The sequence below is a fragment of the Carcharodon carcharias genome, chromosome 6, assembly GCF_017639515.1.
Source record: "Carcharodon carcharias isolate sCarCar2 chromosome 6, sCarCar2.pri, whole genome shotgun sequence".
In the NCBI taxonomy this organism is placed as follows: domain Eukaryota; kingdom Metazoa; phylum Chordata; class Chondrichthyes; order Lamniformes; family Lamnidae; genus Carcharodon; species Carcharodon carcharias.
Genome location: NC_054472.1, coordinates 1,346,625 through 1,371,406, shown reverse-complemented (window position 1 = coordinate 1,371,406; position 24,782 = coordinate 1,346,625). Strand labels below are relative to the sequence as shown.

The following is a 24,782-nucleotide window of genomic DNA, read 5'->3' as shown; positions in this document are numbered from 1 at the left end:
AACTGTTGAACTCAGAAGGCTGTAAAGTGCTTAATTGGACGAGGAGGTGCTGTTTCTTGAGTTTGTGTTGAGTTTCACTGGAAGACCACAAGGGGCCGAGGACAGAATTGTTTTTATCCACGTTGCTCCTGTGCCTTTTCTTTTGCCAGCTACATCTTTGCTCACAAGTCTATTGTGCGACATTTTATCAAATGTCCTTTGGAAGTTCATGTAGACCACATCAACAGCATTACCCCCATCAACCCTCTCTAACCTCTACAACTCGGAGCGACTCATTTCTTAATCTAAAGTACCAAATTTAATGTTGAATTAGCACTTTCCGAGATTGTAAAACCGATTAAAAAAAACGAAAAACAATAAAAAAAGAGGGACTATCAGAGACGGTAACCCAGCTCACATTTAAAAAGAAGCTGTTGACGTGGTGGGTTTTATGCCGCCAGGAAATTCGCGCCTTGGACCTGTTGGGGGCGGGGTTAGGGGGTTGCGGAAGAGACGTGAGTCCTACATATTTCTAATCTTGGGCAATATCTTCAGTAGCGAGCGAGTGGGTCAGTGCACGATGTTCTGGGTGATTGTGACGCTAGTTTTACCTTGTATGCACTTATACTTATTTAGATTCTGTCCATTAATCTTCATCATTTTCGAGTCAGATAATTTTGCGAATTTTGTTTTCCAGGTGGGTGTTTGGCCGGGCCTTTGACACAGACTCCAAAATTATACCTAAGCAAACCGCATAAAACTGTCAGATTTAACTGTGCAGCAAGCGGGCAGGTCACCGTGGTTCATTGGTACCAACACAGAGCGGGTCAGGCGCCGACCAGAATTCTCTACTATGACAGCAAGATCGTTCGGGATCAGGGAATCAGCAGCAGATTCTCAGCGGATAAGAGCGGCAATTTGTACACTTTAATAATCAAAAACATCGCGGAGGAAGACGCTGCCGCATATTACTGCGCCTACTGGACAAGCACAGCGTTCAATCGAAGCGGAAACTCTTCACAAAAACCCAGAGCTCACTCCTCTTTCAGCTTCCACACAAACAACAGCTTAAAAAAAAGCGCCTTTAACATATGAAACCATTCCCAGGGAGCTTCAGAGGAGCCATCGTCAAACAGGGAGTTAGATTAAGTCAGCTGCTGTGTACTTGCGGCTGGTCTCCTATGTTGCAAATACAAAAAATCCCCATTCTGGCAGGGGCGCACGTGTGTGTATTCAGAGCCTAAAGAGTTAAGTTACCAGAACAAGTTCCATAAACTTGGCTCGCATTTCTTTGAGTTTAGAAAATTGAGAGCCCACCTAATCGAGGTATTTAAAATGATTAAGGGGCAGGAGAGGGTAGATACGGAAAACCTATTTGCTCTGGTGGTGGACATAATCTTAAAATGAGGGCCGGGCCGTTCAGGGGCGATGCCAGGAAACACTTCACACAAAGGGGAGTGAGAATCTGGAACTCTCTCTCCCCCTTGCCCCCCACGAAAAGCCGTGGGTGCTCAGGGCCGAATGAAGCTTGCGCGGCTGAGATATATAGATTTTTTTTGTGTGTAAGAACACTAAAGGAGTTGAGGTACAGATCAGCCACAATCAGACTGAATAGCAGAACAGATTCGAAGGGGCTAAATGGCCTCTTCCTGCTCATGCCATCCACAAGAAATGAACTTGGTTAATCATATCCTTTACTTTGCTACTGGAATAAAAGTACCTGTGTGTCTGACACACACACACACACACACACACATCCCTTCACCTCCCCCATGAATAACACGGTACCCAACAGAATACTGCAAATATAAACGCAAAATACTGCGGATGCTGGAAATCTGAAACAAAAACAGAAAATGCTGGAAAAACTCAGCCGGTCTGACAGCCTCTGTGGAGAGAGAAACAGAATTAACATTTCGAGTCCGTATGACTTCTTTAGCTGTGAAGAAGATTCATACGGACTCGAAACGTTAATTCTGATTTTTTTTCTCCACACTTGCTGTTGGAGCTGCTGAGTTTTTCCAGAATTTTCTGCTTTTGTTTCAGAAAACTGCAAATCATCGATTTTTTCAATTATCCACTTTACAGCCTTTCAGACTTAACACTGAGTTCAAAAATTTCAGACCATAACCTCTGTCCCGTTTACTCAGACAGCAGGCGTTCGGAATGATTTTGCTGTTGCCATTCCCACCTCTTCTAGCCCGATCACCCCAATGCTATCCTCCGTTACCTCTCACCAGCGTCCATTCTGACCTGTAATCTGTGGTCCAGCCCATCACAGACCCTCACTCCATTGAGTACCTCGCCTCCCCGTTTCCCTGCATTTGTCTAAAACCTTGGCACATCTCTAACTCTCCCCGGTGTTCAGGGATCTGCAACGTTAACTCTCTCTCTCTCTCCCCACTAAGGCTGCCTGGCCTGCTGAGAATTTCCGGCAATATCTGTTTTTATTGCAAATAACCCATCCGGGTAACTGCAAAGAGGAAAACGAGAGGGCGGGGCGTGTTCATCATCGACAGTAATGTTTCACTGCTGTGTTAGTAGGAAGTGAATCGCTTCCTTTCAGTTTTTAAGCAGTTGCTTGAGTTGAATAGTCCTTGATCCAGTGAAGTGAACATGTCTCTGCTTTGCTGCCTCATTGTGGTGATGGTTTTGCCCTGTATGTGTTTCTGATGCAATTTAATTCAGATTCTGTTCTTCAGTCTTATTCACCTCGCTGTTTATTTTTAACCGTGTGTATTCTTTCCTCAGGCGGATATTTCGCTCAAATTTTGAAACAGGCTGAAACATCCGTTACTAAAGTTCCTGGTAAAACCGGCAGAATCAAATGCGAAACACAAAATATAAAGATCAGCAACAGTAACCCCCTTCACTGGTACCAGCAGAAACCTGGCCAGCAGCCCACTAGAGTACTCTATTATGGGGAAAGCACATATCGGGATCCGGGATTTGGTGCATTGTTTAAAGCCGGGAAGAATAGAGAGAACGATTTCTACCTCACAATCGACAAAGTGAAGCCAGAGGACGCGGCCACGTATTACTGCGCGTACTGGGATACACACAGTGCCAGGCAGAAACACAGCCTTTGTACAAAAACTCCCAACCACTTGAGGTTCAACTACCAGAAAGACCCGGACTCCCCACCCCCACTAACCGGGAAAAGCCGCAGCCACACCACAGCTGGTGTCGCCTTTTCACCCTCCTGCCTAAAACCATCAATGATCAAACCTTGTGATAGCAGCGAAGCCTCGGCCGCTTTGATCTCCTGAACATGGGGTGAAAACACAGAGATAAAAACAAAAAAACTGCGGATGCTGGAAATCCAAAACAAAAACAGAATTACCTGGAAAAACTCAGCAGGTCTGGCAGCATCGGCGGAGAAGAAAAGAGTTGACGTTTCGAGTCCTCATGACCCTTCCACAGAACTTGAGTGAGTCCAAGAAAGGGGTGAAATATAAGCTGGTTTGAGGTGTGTGTGTGTGGGGAGGGGGGCGGGGGGGGGGGTGGGGTTGTGGGGAGAGAAGTGGAGGGGGGGGATGTGGTTGTAGGGACAAACAAGCAGTGATAGAAGCAGATCATCAAAAGTGACATCTTTTGATGATCTGCTTCTATCACTGCTTGTTTGTCCCTACAACCACACCACCCCCTCCACCTCTCTCTCTCTCCCCCCCACCCAAACCACCCCCCCCCCCCCAACACACACACACCTTAAACCACCTTATATTTCACCCCTTTCTTGGATTCACCTAGTTCTGTCGAAGGGTCATGAGGACTCGAAACGTCAACTCTTTTCTTCTCCGCCGATGCTGCCAGACCTGCTGAGATTTTCCAGGTAATTCTGTTTTTGTTGTGAAAACACCGAGAGCCGGTTTAGTGAGGAGTTCGCGGCCTTTGGTAGAGATGAAGCTGCTCTGCCGACGCCGAATTGAAGCTCACGCTGTACGGACAGCGGCCTGGGCAGAGTAAACGGGCCGAATGTCAGAGAGCTTGGGGAGTCGGCCGGTGCGGGGTGGGGGGGAGGGCATGTTTCACACAGGCTGACCCGGCCAACTGTGGTCCCATTTGGAACTGTAAACTGGGCATCGCCGATAAACGTCTTTATTAAAATTGCATACGAGGCCCTGGAGTTAAACAGAGACACAGAATAAAAAGGCGGGGAGGTTATGATGCTACATTTTTGTGAGCTAATGACTAGGTCTCCACTGGAGTCCAAATGCCCAATTGACGGCAGATCATTTTAGGAAGGATGTTCAGGCCTTGGAAAGGAGACAAGAAGGATTTACTAGATTTATGGCAGAGCTAGATAGATTCTTGATTAACAAGGGGCGTGGGGGAGGTTTATCGGGGGTAGGCAGGAATGTGGGGTTGAGGTTACATTCAGGTCAGCCGTGATCTTATTGGGTGGTGGAGCAGGCTCGAGGGGCCGAGTGGCCTACTCCTGCTCCTAACTGATTTGTTGATCTGGGGCGAGTTAGATGGAGAAATTGGGGAAAGTGGTACTGATTTCCTTAGAGCAAATAAAGTGAAGAGGAGATTTAACAGAGGTGTTGAAAATGATGAGAGGTTTTGATAGGGTAAATAAAGTGACCCTGTTTCCCCGGGCAGGAGAGTCAGTATTCAGTGCACACTGATTTCAGTCAATAAGAACCAGCCGACGAATGGTTTTTTTATTTGGATTGAAACAATCTGGAAAGTGTTGCCTGAAAAGTTGGAAACAGGTCCAATAGTAACTTTATCTTTAATCTTTCATGTGGTTGTGGGTGTCACTGCCAAGGCCAGCACTTGTTGCCCATCCCTAATTGCCCTTGAACTGAGTGGCTTGCTAGACCATTCCAGAGGGCATTTCAGAGTTGAACACGTTGCCCTGGGTCTGGAGTCACATGTAGGCCAGACCAGGTAAGGACAGCAGATTTCCTTCCCTAAAGGACATTAATGAACGAGGTGCAGTTTTTAAATGACAATTGATGATGGTTTTCATGGTAACCATCACTGAGACTAGCTTTATATTCCAGATTTAATTGTCCCCAGAACATTAGGCTGGGCCTCTGGATAACTAGTCCAGTGACATTACCAGTGTACTACCGTCTTCCCCTATAATTCTAAAGGAAATGAGATTAATATATGAAAAGGAACAATTTTCAGGGTTCCAGGAGATAGAGCAGGGCACTGCAATTGATTAAAGAACTCTTTCAAAGAAGCAGCATAGGTACAATTGGCTGAATGGCTTCCAACTGCGCTGTAAGTTTCTATGATTCTATCATCTGCTCAGTCCCCACAATCCAAAATGTCACGGTCAGCCCATTTCCAGGAAATATTAAAAAAGCAGGAGATTTCATTGCTCTCTTCACACTCAGGTCAGGAGGTGAAAGTTCCTGGAGGCCAGGACAACTCCACCTGCTCTTACCAAGGGCAGAATTTTGCCCTAGGTTGGCGGGCGGGCCCCGCCCCCGCCTCCGCCCCCAAATCGCCGACGGGAAAATTCAGGCCCAAGGATCTGTGTGCACACACTTGCTGCCATTCTCAAAGATGACACATAGAGAAAGCATAGCACAAATGCCAGATGCCAACCTTCCCGCATTTCTATAGCACCTTTGACCACCTCAGAACATCCCAAGGTGTTTTACAGCCAATAAAATACTTTTTGAAGTTTAATCACTGTTGTAATTAGGAAAAATAGGAAACCCGCAGCAAACAGCAATGTGATAAATGGCCAGATAACCTATTTCAGTGATGTTGGTTGACGGATACATTTTGCATCGTCCCCGCCCCCACATTGACGAGAACTCCCATGATCTTCTTCAAATAGTGGCGTGGAATATTTTACTTCCACTCTGAAAGAGGCACCTCCGACTGTGCGGCCCTCCCTCAGTACTGCACTGAAATGCAGTGGGTTCTGTGCTCAAGTCTCTAAACTGGGTATTTCGAGATTTCTGAGCTGACATTGATGAAACTTCTAGAAACTGAAAACAATTGCCGTGGGGTGGAGGAAAACATGAAGGACGGGGTGTGGGAAAAAGCTAAAGGCCCAGAAAATGCGAAACGGGGAAAAAGCAAGTAAAATACCGTCATGAAGACAATCCAATAACATCTCCAGTCAATAAACAGAAAGCGAAACGATTAAAAGTGAACATTTGGAGCCAATAATGATTAGAAAACGACATTCCTGAGAGTAAAAGCACAGCCAGACGGGCGGTTTAATTATTTGAGTGTTACATAAAATTTACAATCGGTTTGATCCGCTGCGCCTCCCATCTCCTGTAGATCAACACACACACTCACACACACTCAGGCATCGTGTAGAAGGCGGAGAAAAACTTTTGATCCCGATGAGGAACAGGTCATGGTACCGCCAGGAAACGGAACCGATTTCATCGACAGGGTCTGAGATGTGAGTCATTTCCTCTTTAACCAGCGGCTTTAACAGAGCGAATCCACCCTGGTCTTCATTTGCTGGATCATGTTGTTCTATTGTTTGGTTATTGTGCTGACACTTACCCCCAGTAAGTGTGACAGCTATCACTCAGAACCAGAATGGTTACAGCAGTCAAGAAGATCACTCGGCCCGTCACCTCCATACTGGCTCTCTGCCAGGGCAACTCGGCTAGTCCCCCTCCTTCCCCCTCCCCCTGCCCTCTCCTTTTCCCCATGGTGCTGTAATATGTTCCCTGGTCTGGTGCTTGTTCAGCTGCCTTGCCCACTTTCTCAGGCACTGCATTCCAGACATCCCCCCCCCCACCCCCACCCCCACCCCCACCACCGCTCAGTAAACAAGTCCCCACCCCCATTCCCCCGTGTGTCACCCTTGGTTCGTTCACCTTAAACTCGTGTCCTCTGGTTTTCGCCCCTTCCGCCGCTGGAAACTGACCCCTCTCGATCCCCGCTCTGTTAGTGAGTTCTGCCTCTCTTGATGACTGTCTGGCTTTTCTGTGTTTCATTTGCAGGTGGATATTTTGCCGCGGCCTTGAAGCAGTTTCCAATATCGTTCACCAAGTCTGAGACTACAACGGTCAAAATGCAATGCGTGACGCAAAGCCCAGGGACTATCCACTGGTATCAGCACCAACCGAAACAGGCGCCCGAGAGAATCATCCGTTACAGCGGCAGCCAAGCGGTGCTGGATCCGGGAATCTCAGCCAAATTCTCAGCTGAGGGGGGTGGCTCTTCATTCTTTCTTGTAATTGATAACATTGAACTGTCGGACGCTGCCACCTATTACTGCGCCCGCTGGACCCCCACAGTGAGAAACAAGGGTAAGGACCCATTACAGAAACCCAGGGCTCCCCGCTCCCTCAGCGCCAGTTCGCAGGGGAAGGGGTGAAGATTTTCGACGTGGAATTCCAAATGATAAAAGCAACACTGAAGGAACTTTCATTTCAAAATGTAAAACAGAAACGAATGTAATTGGGACTGTAAATTCGGGAATTCAGGTGGACAAAGGGAATGGGGGGGATATCGTGCAGGGGAATCCGCCTCTCTGATGCCCGGTTAGATGCAGCATTTGATTAAGAAACAGGTTATCGGTTATTTCATCCGCTGAAGCTCCCTTAGTTCCACTGGCTTTTGTAACACTGTGAGCGAAGCTGTGGATCTTTGCCATTTGGTTTTGCTCATGTACTTCAATAGGAGACAGGGTTTTTTTTTAAAACTCTTCCCTCCCAACGTGTTATGGTGAGGTCGTCAATGATTTTGATCTGTTTCTGCGAATTCTCAAAAGTGAAACAAACTTAAATGTCCAAGAATAGTAAATGTAATGGATACTCATCACAGATCAGTCACTGGACTACAGCTGCCAGGATCGCTTTGACAATGCATTCTCAGTAACAACTATTCTCCAGGGGTTAAATCCAACACAGGATTAAATCCACCAAACACATCTTCCCTTCACCCCTCCCCCCGTCGGCATTCCGTAGGGATCGTTCCCTCCGGGACACCCTGGTCCACTCCTCCATACCCACTACTGCTTAACCCCCACCTATGGCATCACCCCATGCCCACACAAAAGATGCAACACCTGCCCCTTCACTTCCTCTCTCCTCACTGTCCAAGGGCCCAAACACTCCTTTCAAGTGAAGCAGCATTTCACTTGCATTTCCCCCAACTTAGTCTACTGCATTCGTTGCTCTCGTGCGGTCTACTCTACATTGGAGAGACCAAACGCAAACTGGGCGACCACTTTGCAGAACACCTTCGGTCTGTCCACAAGAATGACCCAGACCTCCCTGTCGCTTGCCATTTCAACACTCCACCCTGCTCTCTTGCCCACATGTCTGTTCTTGGCCTGCTGCATTGTTCCAGTGAAGTCCAATGCAAACTGGAGGAACAGCACCTCATCTTCCGACTAGGCATTTTACAGCCTTCCAGACTGAATATTGAATTCAGCAACTTTAGATCTTGAACTCCCTCCTCCATCCCCACCCCCTTTCCATTTCTTCCCCCTTCCTTTTGTTTTTTTCCCTATAATTTATATAGATTTTTCTTTTCCCACCTATTTCCATTATTTTTAAATCTATACCTTTTATGCCCTGTTATTCTTTCCACCCCACCCCCACTAGAGCTGTACCTTGTGTGTCCTGCCATCCATTCTTAATTAGCACATTCGTTTAGGTAATATCACCACCTTCAACACCTCTTTGTTCTTTTGTCTGTGACATCTTTTGATTATGTGCTCCTATCACTGCTTGCTTGTCCCTACAACCACACCCCCCCACTTCTCTCCCCCCTCCAACCCCCGCCCCCACCTTAAACCAGCTTGTATTTCACCCCTCTCCTAATATCACTTAGTTCTGTTGAAGGGTCATGAGGACTCGAAACATCAACTTTTTTCTTCTCCGCCGATGCTGCCAGACCTGCTGAGTTTTTCCAGGTAATTCTGTTTTTGTTTTAGATTTCCAGCATCCGTAGTTTTTTGTTTTTATCTCTGTGTTTAATTGACTGCCACAGCTCATCAAGAAATGCCTACCTTGAAGAAGCACTGCTCCTCTCTCTGACAGGAATTCCATATCTCTCTTTTGCCTTGTTCACCTTCATTGCTTTCCATTTCTCTCCTGGTGTTTGACAAGGTGTTTACTAAAACCCGCTTTCACAGCCATATCTCCTTTCTCAGTGACTGTCTCCATCTCCGACTTACCCCACGTGGATTTCAACTGAAATTTCATCCCTCATGTTTTGAACACACCCAGGATTACAGGTATCTCCAGGACATAAAACGTTTCTCGGACTGCTGTTCCCGTCACATTCTGAGATCCACACTCAGTGCCATGTGCTGCCATATGAACACACTTGACCTCTCCCTCCAGCAGCAGCGCCGCACCCTTTTTCAAAGCTGCGCATGCCCCCAGTTTCATTTTATTCTTCGTCGCATCCGACGCCTCAACAAGAAACTTTTTCTCTTTCTCTCAAGTGTTAAGGAACGCAAGCTCCAACAACTCATCGACACCAACACCCATCTAGGACCCTCCACCCCTGCCTGTCCCTCCATCCCCACCCCATCTTACAATCCCAGCCCCAGCCGTGTATTCACTATACCCCCTGACCTTCCCCTCTCCACGCTGAACGTTCAGTGCTCAGCAAAAGACTTAGTTTCATACCCTTACACACTCACCTCAATGAATTTCAGGCTCGGCACAATGCTGAACTCTTCTTCCGCCGTCTTCGTCTCCGGGCTCACTTCTTTGGGCAGGAGTCCTCTCCCCGTTCAACAGATCCTTTTACCCACTTCCAATATTCTCCCTCCACCTGGACCCCTCCCTCTGGATTCTTACCTTCTCTTGATCTTTTCATTGAGAACTGTTGGTGTGACATTAGTCGTCTCAATTTCTCTGCTCCTCTCACCCATTCTAATCTGTCTCTTTCTGAACTTACTGCACTCTGTTCTCTCAGGTCCAACCCCAACATTGTCATCAAACCCGCTGACAAGGGTGGTGCTTTTGTTGTCTGGCGCATTGACCTCTACCTCGTGGAGGCTGAGTATCAACTCACAGACACTTCCTCCTACCTCTCCCTGGACTATGACCCCACCACTGAACATCAAGCCATTGTTTCTAGGACTGTCACTGACCTCATCTCCTCTGGAGATCTTCCTCCCACAGCTTCCAACCTGATAGTCGCCCAACCTCGGACAGCCCGCTTCTACCTCCTACCCAAAATCCACAAACAGGACTGTCCCGGTAGACCGATCATGTCAGCCTGTTCCTGCCCCACGGAACTCATTTCTCATTATCTTGATTCCATTCTCTCTCCCCTTGTCCAGTCCCTTCCCACCTACATCCGTGATTCCTCTGACACCTTATGTCCCATCAACAATTTCCAGTTCCCTGGCCCCAACCGCTTCCTCTTCACCATGGACGTCCAATCCGTCTACACCTCCATCTCCCACCAGGATGGTCTGAGGGCCCTTAGCTTCTTCCTCGAACAGAGGCCCGAACAAACCCCATCCACCACTACTCTCCTCCATCTGGCTGAACTTGTTCTCACACTGAACAAGTTCTCCTTTAACTCCTCTCACTTCCTCCAAATAAAGGGTGTGGCTATGGGTACCCGCATGGGCACCAGCTATGCCTGTCTCTTTATGGGGTATGTGGAGCATTCCTTGTTCCAGTCCTACTCCGGCCCCCTTCCACAACTCTTTCCCCAGTACATCGATGATTACTTCGGTGTTGCTTCATGCTCTCGTCTGGACCTGGAAAAATTGATTAATTTTGCTTCCAATCTCCACCCCTCCATCATTTTCACATGGTCCATCTCTGACACTTCCCTTCTCTTCCTTGACCTCTCTGTCTCAATTTCTGGTGATAGACTGTCCACCAATATCCATTACAAACCCACTGACTCCCACAGCTATCTCAACCACAGCTCCTCACACCCCGCTTCCTGTAAGGACTCCATCTTTTTTTCTCAGTTCCTTCGCCTCCGTCGCATCTGTTCTGATGATGCCACTTTCAAAAATAGTTACTCTGACATGTCTTCCTTCTTCCTTAACTGAGGTTTTCCACCCACGGTGGTTGACAGGGCCCTTAACTGTGTCCAGCCCATCTCCCGCACATCTACCCTCACACCTTCTCCTCCCTCCCAGAAACATGATAGGGTCCCCCTTGTCCTCACTTATCACCCCACCAGCCTCCGCATTCAAAGGATCATCCTCCGCCATTTCTGCTAACTCCAGCATGATGCCACCACCAAACACATCTTCCCTTCACTCCCCCTGTCAGCATTCTGTAGGGATCATTCCCTCTGTGACACCCTGGTCCACTCCTCCATCACCCCCTACTCCTCAACCCCCTCCTATGGCACCATCCCATGCCCACGCAAAAGATGTAACACCTGCCCCTTCACTTCCTCTCTCCTCACCGTCCAAGGGCCCAATTACTCCTTTCAAGTGAAGCAGCATTTCAATTGCATTTCCCCCAACTTAGTTTACTGCATTCGTTGCTCCCAATGTGGTCTCTTCTACATTGGAGAGACCAAACGCAAACTGGACGACCGCTTTGCAGAACACCTGCGGTCTGTCCGCAAGAATGACCCAAACCTCCCTGTCGCTTGCCATTTTAACATTCCACCCTGCTCTCTCGCTCACATGTCTGTCCTGGCTTGCTGTATTGTTCCAGTGAAGCCCAACGCAAACTGGAGGAACAGCACCTCATCTTCTGACTAGGCATTTTACAGCCTTCTGGACTGAATATTGAATTCAACAACTATAGGTCTTGAACTCCCTCCTCCATCCCCACTCCCTTTCCATTTCTTCCCCCTTCCTTTTGTTTTTTTCCTATAATTTATATAGATATTTCTTTTCCCACCTATTTCCATTATTTTTAAATCTATACCTTTTATGCCCTGTTAGTCTTTTCACCCCACCCCCACTAGAGCTGTACCTTGCGTGTCCTACCATCCATTCTTAATTAGCACATTCGTTTAGATAATATCACCAACTTCAACACCTGTGTTCTTTTGTTCTGTTGTCTGTGACATCTTTTGATTATCTGCTCCTATCACTGCTTGCTTGTCCCTACAACCACACCACCCTCCTCCACTTCTCTCCCCCCCAACCCACCCACCCCCCCCCCCAGCCCCCCACCCCAACCCCCACCTTAAACCAGCTTATATTTCACCCCTCTCCTTGGATTCACCTGGTTCTGTGGAAGGGTCATGAGGACTCTAAACGTCAACTCTTTTCTTCTCCGCCGATGCTGCCAGATCTGCTGAGTTTTTCCGGGTAATTCTGTTTTTGTTCAGGAGGACAATGTCCCGCTTCAATTCCTTGTTTTGAATTTCTCATTGCACCCTTCGCCCTCTCCCTGATAAACAACTCTCACATTTCACAAACAATTCTTGATTTCTTCCATTTTGGTACAGACGTGAAATGAATCGTGGAATACCCTTATTTTCCCAATTGTTCCTGACAGCAGGTTAATCTCTAAATGTAGACTTTACAATCGAATAAACACAGACGGTGAAATAAATGGGATCCTTATTTTCCTTATTTTCATCTTTCTTTGTAAGGCTCTGCATTAAAACAGTAAAGGCGGCCTAGGGTTGATCGTGGTGTCTTGTTTCCATTGAATCCCCACGTGTACATTTTAGGAAGCAGCGCATTAAACACACATTATAACGGCAGTTACCTCCCCATAAACCCAGAAAACATTCGGGTGCGTTCATCCTGCCAGCGATGTTCATCCAGGGGTTCAGGCAGACTGGCTTTGGCCTTTGCTCACACCTGCTCACACCTGTGACCGTGTCAGCGGCGGCTTTGCTTGGAGTCACTAGTGCATCCGAGATAGGAGCAGAAGTAGTTAATTCGGCCCCTCGACAAAACCATGGCTGATCTGTTTGCGTTCCCATCTACCCCGTACGTGGGGGTCAGTGCCGGAGGGGGAAGAGAAGAAGCCAAGATTCCCTCCAAAACTGGAGCCCAGACACATTTCCAGTTCCAGGAGTAAACGGAATATCACTCATTCCGATTTGCGTTTTCTATAACCTGGGCTGTTCATTTAACCTCCTGGTGGGAATGGGGGTAGCGGGGTGGGTGGGGCGGGTGGGGTGGGGGGGAACGGGGTAGCATTGCTTATTGCATCGAATTACCCCTATCCGGGTAATGGGATCGGAGTGGGTGGGGCAAACCAGCTTTAGAGGGCCATGGGGGCAATTGCGGAGTTTGGAGCCGCAGTTGCGAGGGCAGCATAATCCACTGTAAAAAGAGGCGTGCGGGAGGAAATTCAGCTCCAGGTGGTTATTCTGATGGGAACCAATAGCGAAGCAGCTGTTGCTTTCAAATTGTACACATGGTCCTTCAAACGTTCCCTCTATTTCCTGTTAGAGAATCGGAGCAAAGATTAACAGTTAACGTATAAACACATATGGAGAGGAGCAGCTGGAGCAGGTTTGGAACAAGTGGTTTCCGAGTTACTGGAAAGGTAGCGGATTCTCGACCAACAGTGTCGGATAGAGAGACATCCGCAGCATTTTGCTTTTAACTTGGTGTCTGTTAGATGTTTGGGTAGAGCTTCTGAAGTTGTATTGAAGTTACATTCGAACAGCAGAGCGAAACCTGGCAAAATCTTTTCTGAGCAGCTGATGGGGTGGATAGATTCCCCTACAGAGCAGGTTGTATGTAGGTTACAGGAGGAGTAGGTTTCATGGGCCAGGTGGACATGTCGTCCTTTTCACAGATACAAGGCTGATTCATTTATGACCTTGAAAGGTATTATCTGTTCCGTTTGAATGTTGCAGCGAGGGCAAACTGAAGATAGAAAGAGGAGAGGGGACTTGCATTTACATCGCATCGGTCATAAACTGGAGGCTTTCCGGTTATTGAAATATTGTGAATCCTGGAGATGCAGGAGCCAAATTGCAAGGTCGCTCAAACAACTCCAAACTAAATGCGAAAGAAACGGTTTTAGTGGCGGTAGTTGGGGAGGAATATTAGTCAGGACACCGGGAGAACACCGCTACTTGGTGCCGTGGACTGATCAACATCCACCTCAGATAGTCGATAGGAAATAGAGAGGAAAAAACAGCGAGAGAATTTACGAAATCAAAGCAGGAGTAGACCATATGACCCATCCAGCCTGCTCCGCCACTCAATAAAAACATGGCTGATTTTCTACCCCCAACTCCCCTTTCCCGCCCACTCCCCATACCCCTTCATTCCCCAAAAGACCCACAGTCTCTCTGTCTCAGCTTTGAAAATATTTGAACAATGGAACATCCACAACCGTCTGAAATGAAGAATTCCAAAGACTTACAAACTTCATTGAAGAACTCAGTCCCCAACAACCCCTTATCCTGAGCCTGTGCCCCTTTTTCCTAGATACCCCAGCCAGGTGAGCAACCTCTCATTGTCTCCCCTAATCATTTCCCTTCAGAATCATCTATGTTTTAATGAGATCCCCTCTTATTCTTCTAAACTCCAGAGAATAGAGACCAATTTACTCAACCTCTCATCCTAGGAGAAGCCTCTCATCCCAGGAACCAATCTAGCGAATCTTTGCTTGTACTGCCTCTCATGCAAGTATATCTTTCCTTAACTATGGAGACCAAAACTGTACACAGTGCTGCAGATGGGGCCTTACCAAAGGTGTGTACAATTGTAGCAAAACTTCCTTACTCCTGTACTCCAATCCCCTTGCAATAAAAGCCAACTTGCCATTTGCCTTCCTAATTGCTTGCAGGGCCTGCATGCTAACTTTCTGTGTCCCTTGTACGAGTACGGCATGGTCTCTCTTAACATCCACATTTTCAGTGTGAATGTGAAAAAGAGAGAGTGAGAGAAACAAAGAGAAATAGAGAGAAACAGAAATGGAGAATGAGAGCAATAGAAAGTGAATGGAAGAGATAGAGCAAAATAGAGAATGAGAGATACATAGAAAAAGCCGGAAAGCGAAAGAAACAGGGGGAATGTGAGAGATGAAGAGGGGGAAAGGGCAGGAGAGAGAGCGACTGAGAAAGGGTATGCAAAAAGCAAAAGAGAGGGTGAGAGAGAAAAAGAGAAAGGAAAGAAAGCATAGAGGGAAGAAAACAGGTTGACAGATTGAGAAAGAGAGACAGGGAGGCAAAGAAAGAGAAATGAAGAGCTGCCCATTTCACAGGAACAATGGGCGATACGCTTTTCGTATGAATGGTTTATATATTTATGAGATGATTTTAAAGACCTCTTAGTAGACTCAATGTTCAATATGTCCAATCAACTGAAAGCAGGACTCAACAAAAAACAATAAAATGTTCGCCTTAAATAGTCAGAAGAGGTAATGGACAAACCGTTTGGAGCCTCTGGTTAGATCACGTCGAGTAATGTCTCCACCCTGTTCACTCAGACACACAGGATACACTAATGTGCTGGAGGCAGTGCACAGACATGTCATAAGATTGGAGCTAATGTCAGGGGACAAACTTTGAGGAGATTTGGGCTTTTTGTTCAGGCCTGGAGGTGTTGGAGAAATGTTCTTACAGCTGTGTAAGATTGTTACTGGAATGGGAAAGATGGGTCCGTAAATCTACTTTCATTTCAACTGTTCGAATGGGGCAGGGGGAAAGGCGGGAGCACCAGGCAGCCGGAAATAGCAGAAAGCGAGTCACAGCGAGCGAATGGTCTTGAGGATTCAGGATGGCTGTGAGGAATGGCGGACTGAAGTGAAACAGTCAATAACGAGATGAAACATCATAACCGCCCAATGGAAACGTCACCCTTGAGGCCACATGGAGACTCAGTATTGGGTGGAACTGAATGACATAATTTCCGGTACGGCAGCGACTCTGTGACAGATAAAGAGTAAAGCTGAATCAGTTCAATGTCGGGCACACAAACATGAAGGGTCACGTTATCCTGATTTTACTAACCTCTTTCCTCAGTCAGTATTCTAGGTTCCAACTGATTATTTTCATTATTCATCATTCTGCATCACCCCCCCCCCCCCCACCCACCTCCTCCCCCATTAATAAATAATCTGATTGATTTGTGTTTTATCTCTTTCATGGAAATCTGATGCTCAGACGTTGACACAGTTTCCATTTTCAATGACCAGGACTCCGATGAAGACTGTTCGGTTTGAGTGTAAGGTCGAAGGGACAAACTTTGAGGATGCGATTATCCATTGGTACCGGCAGATCCCGGGTCAAGGGTTGCAACGCATGTTATATTACAAGAATCCATCCGACACTGTGCAGGATATGACCGACAAAGTGTTGTTCGCTGAAAAAAGATCTGCAACTAAATCCTGCAGTCTGCTCATGCGGGATATCAAGGAGGAGGACTCCGGGATCTATTACTGTGCTTTGTGGATCACAGTGACTGAAAGCGGGGGCAACCCCATACAAAAACCGAACCTTCGCCACCATCTAGCTCACTCTGTACAAGCTGCCAACACCCAGAACACAAACGGAGAGTTTGGAGATTTCCACCAACTGTAGATGCGATGTTATTTTCACGATCTTATTTGCATATTATTTTTGCACTTGAATGAATAAAATTACTTTGTTAAACCCTTGAGATTTAATTATGAGAAATCTGAGTACTCTATAAATGAGGAGTTTAAACTATCAGCTCCTTTTCCTTTATCACACTTTAGAAAGGCCCCTGGTATGGTCCGTGCTCAAATGGCCAGAGAATGTGCTACCCAAACTCACAAACCAACTCCAATGTATTTGCTGATCTCAGTCCGAATTAATAAGACAATAGGAGCAGGAGGAGCCCATCCAGCTCTTAGGGCCTGTTCCGCCCTAAGGATCATGGGACCATGGCTGAACTGTGATCTAACTCCATTCACCCACATTAGCTTTGCATGTCATAGTCGGAAAGGATGCTATAGCGGTAACACCCTGAGGCCCGGCCTAATGCTGCAGAGACATAAGCTCAAATATCGCTATGGTGGTTGGGGAACTTAAAGTCAATGAATTAAAAAAGCTAGACTCAGTAATGGTGAGTATGAAACCACTGAATTATCTTACAAACCCAGTTGACTTACGAATACCCTTTAGATAAGGAAATCTGTCATCCTTTATGTGACTTCAACCCCACAACAAAATGATTGATTTATATTGCCGAGCAAGCCAATAGGCTGTATCAAACAGATACAGAGAAGTCAAATAAGAATCACAAAATCACAGAATTGTTACGGTGCATAAGGAGGCCATTTGGCCCATCGTGTCTGCACCAGCTCTCCGAATGAACAACACACCTAGTGCCATTCCCTCGTCTTCTCCCGGTAACACTGCACATTCTTCCCTTTCAGATTACAGTCTATTTCCCTTTTGAATGCCCCGATTGAACCTGCCTCCATCACACTCTCAGGCAGTGCATTCCAGACCCTAACCACTCGTTGCTTAATAAAGTTTCTCCTCTTGTCACTTTCAGTAGTTACTAAATAATATCTGGGGTCTTGTACCCACCAACTAGTCAAGCAACACACTGACAGAATGATACCTTACAGCCAATGTCCCAATTTCCTCCATCGCTATCCCTGCACATGTGTGTTTGTGGCAGGCAGCACAGTGATATATATATATGTACAAGTGGGAGAGAGTGGCTCTGGGAGTCCTAAACATTGGTTCTGGAACCCATGAAGTTTCATGTCATCAGGTCAAAAGTGGGTTTGGAAACCTCTGGTTAATTATCATGTACTCCCCCCTCTCAACTGACGAATCAGTGCTCCTCCACATTAAACACCATTGGAGACAGCAAAAGGTATGGACCCTGACAACACCCTGGCTGTTGAGTTGAAGGCTTTGCTACAGAACTGGCCATGCCCCTAGCAAGGGATTCCAGTACAGTTCCAGCTACAACACTGGCATCTACCTAACTAAAGTGTGCAATTACCCAGGTAAGTCCTGTACATGAAAAACAAGACAAATTGAATCAGCCAATTACTTCCCCATCAGAGGTGGAGAGATGGAGGAGAAGTGGAGAGAGTGGTGGAGTGTTCGAGGGGAGGCAGAGAGAGTGGTGGAGAGATGGAGGAGAGATGGAGGGAAGGTTGAGAGAGAGGTGGAGAGATGGAAGAGAGGTGGAGAGAGTGGTGGAGTGTTCGAGGGGAGGTGGAGAAGGAGATGGAGTGTTCGAGGGGGGGTGGAGAGAGAGGTGGAGAGATGGAGGAGAGATGGAGGGAAGGTGGAGAGAGTGGTGGAGAGATGGAGGAGAGATGGAGGACAGGTGAAGAGAGTGGTGGAGTGTTTGAGGGGAGGTGGAGAGAGAGGTGGAGAGATGAAGGAAAGAAGGAGGAGAGATGGAGGGAAGGTGGAGAGAGTGGTGGAGAGATGGAGGAGAGATGGAAAGAGTGGTGGAGTGTTCTAGGGGAGGTGGAGGAGAGGTGGAGAGATGGAATGTTATGGAAGGCAATTTTACAGCATTGCTGTCTAAAGGTACCAATGGTGGGGCAAAGGCAAAAGGGTCTAGAGTTCACAGCAGCGGCTAAAATGACTGGCCTCCTGCCTTATTTTTGGAAATCACGCATTCAGAAGTGCAGCTGGTATGTAACAGAATTCATTCCTGTCAAAGTTGGCAGCTCGGAAATTCCTTCCAGCGTTTTTCTCCCACTGTTTAACAACGAGCAGGAGGATGAAGGGAATGTCAGGATGCACTGGGGAGAAAGCTCCTGACCCATCAGTCTGCAGGCCCAAACTCCACTATCTGACAGTGACTGAGAAACACCCGGCTCTGCAGCAACCAGGCGGATACGCAACTTGTGCTGGAGGAGTTGCTGAGATGGCACAGACCCCAGTCCCCCAGCGCACATCAGGCGGGGGCAGATGAAAGAAATGACACAGTCAGTTGTTAGTCTTCTTGAGCCGCTGCAGTGCGTGTGGTGAATATGACCCCACAGCGCCGTTAGGCAGCGAGTTCTAGGATTTGGGCCCAGTGATGATGAAGAAATGGCGAGAGATATCGCAATCCCGCTTGTGTGTGACTGAGAGATGAAGCTGTTCCCATCAGCTGGAGGCTGCTGATTTGGGATGTGCTGTAGATTTAATCACCTTGTTAAATATACGAGTTTGAATCATCTTAATAAGTGTTTGTGTAATTCAATCGAGATTTCACTTTACTAAAAATCGATCAATGCCTGACACGTTAGAAATCGGAGTGAAAGGCGCGGCTTGTGGCAGGTGCTGCATTTATACCACGAGAGATCAATGTAAACAGGGCGGTCCGTCTACTGACAGGAAGTCGAGTCACAGGCGGAATGTTTTGCAATGCCCTTTCTATTTTATATAGACCTCAATACCAGGGCACAACGCCTCAGACTGCAATCATGTTGCTGCGTGGGGTCGCTTTAGTTCTATTTTTTCTACGTAAGTTGATTTATTCTTTATCGATGTTGTATTTGTTTTCTTCGACTTTAAAATTAATTGTAATTTGGTATTTATTTTCCCACAGATGGGTATTTTGCTCAAGATTTGAAACAGAATCAACTTTCAATCACCAAGAAACATGGGAGAAGCACCACTATTACGTGTGAGCTGGGGGAATCGGTCAGTTCTTCAGCTATCCACTGGTACAAACAGGCGGTGGGAAAACAGCCCGTCCGGATACTCTATATCGATAAGACCGTTACTCGGGACGATGGATTCGATGAAAGGTTTGAGGCGGAGAAGACTGGAAACAGACAATGCATTCTCCGTATTAAGAACATAAAGGCAGAGGATTCCGCCACTTATTACTGTGCCTATTGGAAGACCACAGCATTAAACAGCCATTCAACCCGCTTACAAAAACTCTCAACACATTGCAACTCAAACATCGGCCGCAAACCACATCCGACTCAACTGGAAACCGCCACAATCTTCCTCTCTCGAATATCATAAACTGACACAATGTAAACAGCCACCCTTAACCATCCTTCATCGCTTTACCTTTATACACCCTGGAACATCACAGGAGAACAGGACACAGACAGCGCACGTGTTTCTCTCCACAGATGGTAAAGAGTGGGCACTGATTCCCGAGAGGATACAGGCTGAATCTTGCTCTCTATCACCCCACGCTTTTCCATTGTTAACCTATGCACCTCTCTGTAACCTTGTAACTCTCTGCTCCATCATCATTCAGCCTCTAAGGTCTACACGGGGTGGGGTGGGGGGTTGGAAATCTTTTCTAAATCCTCCCCCTTCCTACTTTGCTCTCCATCTTTAGAGATCTCCACGGAAACAAATTGGTTGGCTTTTTACAAATAAATTCTAACTTGTTGATTTTTCCAGCGGCCTCTGTTCACTTTCCCACTCCTCTTTTACTGACATTTCTCCTTTATTAGGAACTTGGCTCTTCTTTTAATTAAATGTATATGAATATGACGAGGAGGTCATTTAGCCGAGGAACTTACATTCCCATTCAGTTAGATTATGGCAAATATGTATTTCAGCTCCATCAACCTTCCTTTGCTCGGGGTCCCTTCATATCCATACAAAAATCCACCGTCACCTTAGCAATGTCAATTGACTCCACAGCCTTTTGGAGGGGAGAGTTCCCGATTTCTACTCCCCTCAATGTGAAGTCCTGTTTCCTGATTTCAGCCCTGGATGGACCAAGTTACACCATTCTCCCACTAAACCATCCTTTCTCTGAATCTACTGTGTCATTTTGAACACATTGATTAGATCACTCCTCAATCATTCATTCTCAAGAGAGTACAAGCCAACTTCAAGCAATCTGTCCTCATAATGTAGCTCATCGTTATGGTGATTCTACACTGCAAACCTTCCAATCCAAGGTGTCTTTTCTGAGGCCGAGTGTCCAAAAATGAATGCAATTCTTCAGATGGGGCCTGATCAAAACGGTGTACAACCGAACCTTTGTATTTCAATTCTTTGATAATTGTGGCAACAGTTTAGTTTACTTTCACTTCTGAGTTGGAAACTCATGAGCTGAGGTCTCACTCCAGAGACTTGAGCCTAGAACCTAGACTGACATCCTAATGAGGCACCTATCAGATGAGCCATGAAACTGAGGCCAGCCTGCCTTATCAGGTGAAATAGAAGTCTCCATGACTCTATTCTACAGAAGAGCAGGGGATTCTCCCTGGTGTCCTGACCAATATCAATCCCTCAACCGAAATGTCTAAGGTGATGGCATTGCTTGTGGCGCCATGTGTGTACAGATTGATCTCTGTGGTTCTTACATTACCAGAGATTATAGTTCAGGAAGTTTTTCTTTCTTTGTAACAAAGGCCAATATTTGAATGTTCTTTTCGATTACACTTAGTTCCTGTGCCCCTAGCTTTTAGTCACATGAACACGGAAATTCTAGTGCTTTCCCACAGTTCCTAGATTCTCTCTATTAAGAAAATATTCCAGTTTCTCTTTTTCGGATCCAAAGTAAATGATTTCCCATTTCCCCACTTTGAACTCCGCTTGCCGCCGTTTTGCCTGTTCATTTAATCTGTCCACGTCCATGTGTAAACTGCTGCTCCCATCTACACAATTTATTGTGCCATCTGCAAACTTACATATACAACTCTGTCCTTTCGTTCACTATATATATATATATATATATATAATATACACATACACACACCGAGATCCCCTCCTTAACGTCACCCGTTTATTCATTTATCTATTTTCTCCACTTCTACCATGAAAACGGATACAAAACAATTCTTCCTTTTCCTTATTTTCAGTTATAGCCTCACCTGCATCTGCGTTTAGTAGCTCCGTCTGAACTGGTCGCTCACAATCTTCCTGTTGGCTCCCAACAAGGAGATTGAAGAAAAGGCACTTCCCATTACCCAATGGTTTGCACCTGAAAACAGAAAGTTCTGGAAAAGCTCAGCAGGTCTGGCAGCATCTGTGGAGAGAGAGAAACAGAGTTAACGTTTCCAGTCCAATGTAACGTCTTCGGAAGCGAAGAGAGGTAGAAATGTGATGGGGGCAGATGGGGGGGAAGGGGGGCGGTGGGGATAGGGTTGGAGGGTGGGAGAGAACAAATGGCAAAGGCATCAGGGAAGAAAGGAGGGAGGGAGTGAGAATGGTTGTTGTGTAGAAACACAGAGAGTGACTTTTAACGGCAGGATAATGAACTGCTCCGTCTGAAGACCAACACATGGAAAACAAACTACAGAGGACACGTGGCAAAAAAAAAGCAGAATCAAAGTGAGGACTGAGTTGTTGAAATTGTTGACCTCAATGGTCTCCATGTGTCCTGAATGACTGGATGACTATGACTCCTCCCTCCCACCATGAGTGGATGGTACGTGTTGCAGTCAGAGGCAGGTTGGCCAGTTGACACTGAGCGGGGGGCGGTTAGGCTCGGGAGGGGAACAGTGTACAGGGAGCTTCATAGACGAACCGCCGCCGGAGAGGGCAAGATGCTCTATCCCTTAGCCCCGGCGCTCACTCTGCTGTCTTGTAAGTTGCCCCGAGGCAGTTTAATGGTTTCGGAAAAGGACACTTTGACATGGCATCGGAGAATCGTGTAGTACAGGAGGAGGCCATTCGGCCCATTCTGTCTGTGCTGGTTCTCTGAAAGAACTACAATACATGCAGCATAGTTTGTTGTAAAGACTCTAATGCCACCATGGGTCTCTTTGGTAACAGTGTCTCTCTCTCTCTGTCTCTCACCAGCCACTTGTGTCGCTCTCCTGTCTTTGGAACAAAAGGTTTTAACCATCACCAGGGCTACTGGCAAGACAGCGCGGTTCGTCTGCCAGATTGCAGAGTTGGATAATATAGGGTCACAACCCATCTTCTGGTACCAGCAGAGACAGACCGTCATCCGCGGCATTGTCTATCTGAGGTCACAGAAAAGCAGGTGGCTGCACTCAGACTTTACCTCCAGATTCAATGTGGAAATTATTGAAAGTTCTGCCGTTCTGATAATCGATAACATTGCTCTGAGCGATGCAGCCACCTATTACTGCGCTGTCATATCACACGGTGCTGTTCATGTGTTCACCGTTAGTACAAAAACCTCCTGCTTTGTAAAGCTGCAGAAAGAAGTTTCTACAGCTTATCGATCCATCGGCCCTAAAACCACAACTGTGAGATAACAGGAGCTCTGGGAACCACGCTATGAGTTTTAGCCCTCTCCATTTCCAAACCACGAGACCCTCCCTCCTTCCAGTTGTCGCGATTCAAGGCAGAGCTATAGCTCCTGGATCGCTCATGTCTCAACCTGGGGCTTCCCACAGCAAACAGGCCCCTTGTTCCCATTGATCAGCGCCAACCGTGAGTTGGCATTCACAGCTTCACCTGCTCCAGTGAACCCCGCTGGAGCTGGGGACAGGCGCTAGTGCCAGCTGCAGAATGGGCAATGGTCGGATTGTCAAATCTCCATCCAGCTGAAGCCATGGAACTCGGCGCCTCTCTCGTCTGCCGAGTTCAGCACGTTGCCTGGTTTCCAATCACTCACCAGGGGAGAAGAAACGTTTTAGAGACACTCTGGAGCTCTCTTTGAAACATTGGCATTAATGACTGGGTGGAACTTGCCGCCAATTGTTCAAAATGGCGACAACTTGTCCACCAAGCTGCATCACACTGAATCCCAGCGCCTTAATGATGAGGAAGAGCAGAAAGGGAAGAAGCAGAAGCAAATCCTGCACTCTAGATGGCACTACCCCCTGGGGCATCCTGCCCCACATGCCCAAGGATCCACGGTTCACAAATCGGCCGACTCAGTCCCACTAAGACCCATGGCAGCAACTGGTGACCCTGAGTAGCCACCATCCTGAATGGAGGGACTGGTGACAACGATGACCACCTGGGTCAGATTTCAATAAGTTTCAAAAGTAACTGTGAGGTATGCAGGGCAGCTGGACACGGAATAGAGGAAGTGATGATGTAGAAATGGATGGGGAATGAAGAAGAGGCAGCCAGGGCTGAGTTGCAAGAATAATGGACTTTATAAAGGATTTGAGTTGGTGAGGTTGTTGAGAAATGGGAGGTGGGATGGGGTTTGTGGGGGGTTGTGTGAGGAAGGCTGCGAAACATAGATAAAAGTAAAGAGTGAGGAAATATTGGGAGAGGCAGCAGAATAGGCTCAATCTTGGAAAAAATGCATGAATTCATCAAGCTGAGTAACAAAAGTCAGGTGGAAGGTGGTTGAAGGAAACCTGTTGTTGTAGAGACATAGAATCATAGAGTCATAGTCATAATGGCACAGGAGGAGGCCATTCAGCCCATCAAGTCCATACCAACTCTCCGTAGCACAATCCAACGTGTCCCATTCCTCCACTCGAAGGCTGTAGCCCTGCAAGTTTATTATGATGAATTACCCATTCAATTTCCTTTTCAAATGATTCACCACCTCCATTTCTGCCATCCTCATAGGTGGTGAGTTCCAAGTCATTACCACTCACTGCATTAAAATGTCCTCCCTTATATCTACCCTGCATCTCTTGCCTGAGACCTTAAACCTGTTGGTCCTAGTTCTTGTACAATCAGCTCATGTGAATAGCTTCTCTTTGTCCACTGCATCAGAACCTGTTATTATATCCCTACACATTTATCACATCATCCTCTAAACTCCTTTGCTCCAAGGAGAACAACCCAGCTCCTCAAACCTAACCTTGAAGCCAAAATCCGTCATCCCTTGAACGATTCTGGTAAATCTCTGCACCTTCTCAAAGACTCTCACACCCTTCCTGGAGTATGATGACCAGAACTGAATACAGTTTGGCCTAACCAAAGCTTTATAAATGTTCAGCATAACTTCTATGCTTTTGTATTCAATACCTCCATTTATGAAGCCCAAGATTCCATGTGCTTTGTTAACTACCTTCTCAATATATCTCACCACCTTCAAACATCTCTGTTTATGAATTCCCAAGTTTCTCTGTCCCTGTACTCTCTAAAGAACTGTACCATTAAGTTTATATTGCCTCTCTCTATCC

General features: G+C 46.7%; 1 protein-coding gene across 2 annotated transcripts in view; it reads left to right on the top strand.

The window, feature by feature from the left end:
- Positions 1 to 2,544: 2,544 nt before the first annotated feature.
- Positions 2,545 to 24,782, top strand: part of LOC121278738 (immunoglobulin lambda-1 light chain-like) — a 48,310-nt gene continuing 26,072 nt past the window's right edge. Inside the window, exons 1-2 of one of the 2 annotated variants that reach the window (XM_041189118.1) lie at positions 2,545 to 2,638; positions 2,731 to 3,036. In XM_041189118.1, the coding sequence (XP_041045052.1) occupies positions 2,596 to 2,638; positions 2,731 to 3,036 (349 nt within the window). In that variant the 5' untranslated portion in view covers positions 2,545 to 2,595. Of the gene's footprint in view, positions 2,639 to 2,730; positions 3,037 to 19,180; positions 19,252 to 19,336; positions 19,630 to 24,782 lie in introns of those variants that run through there. The other variant, XM_041189119.1, reaches the window with a different exon arrangement.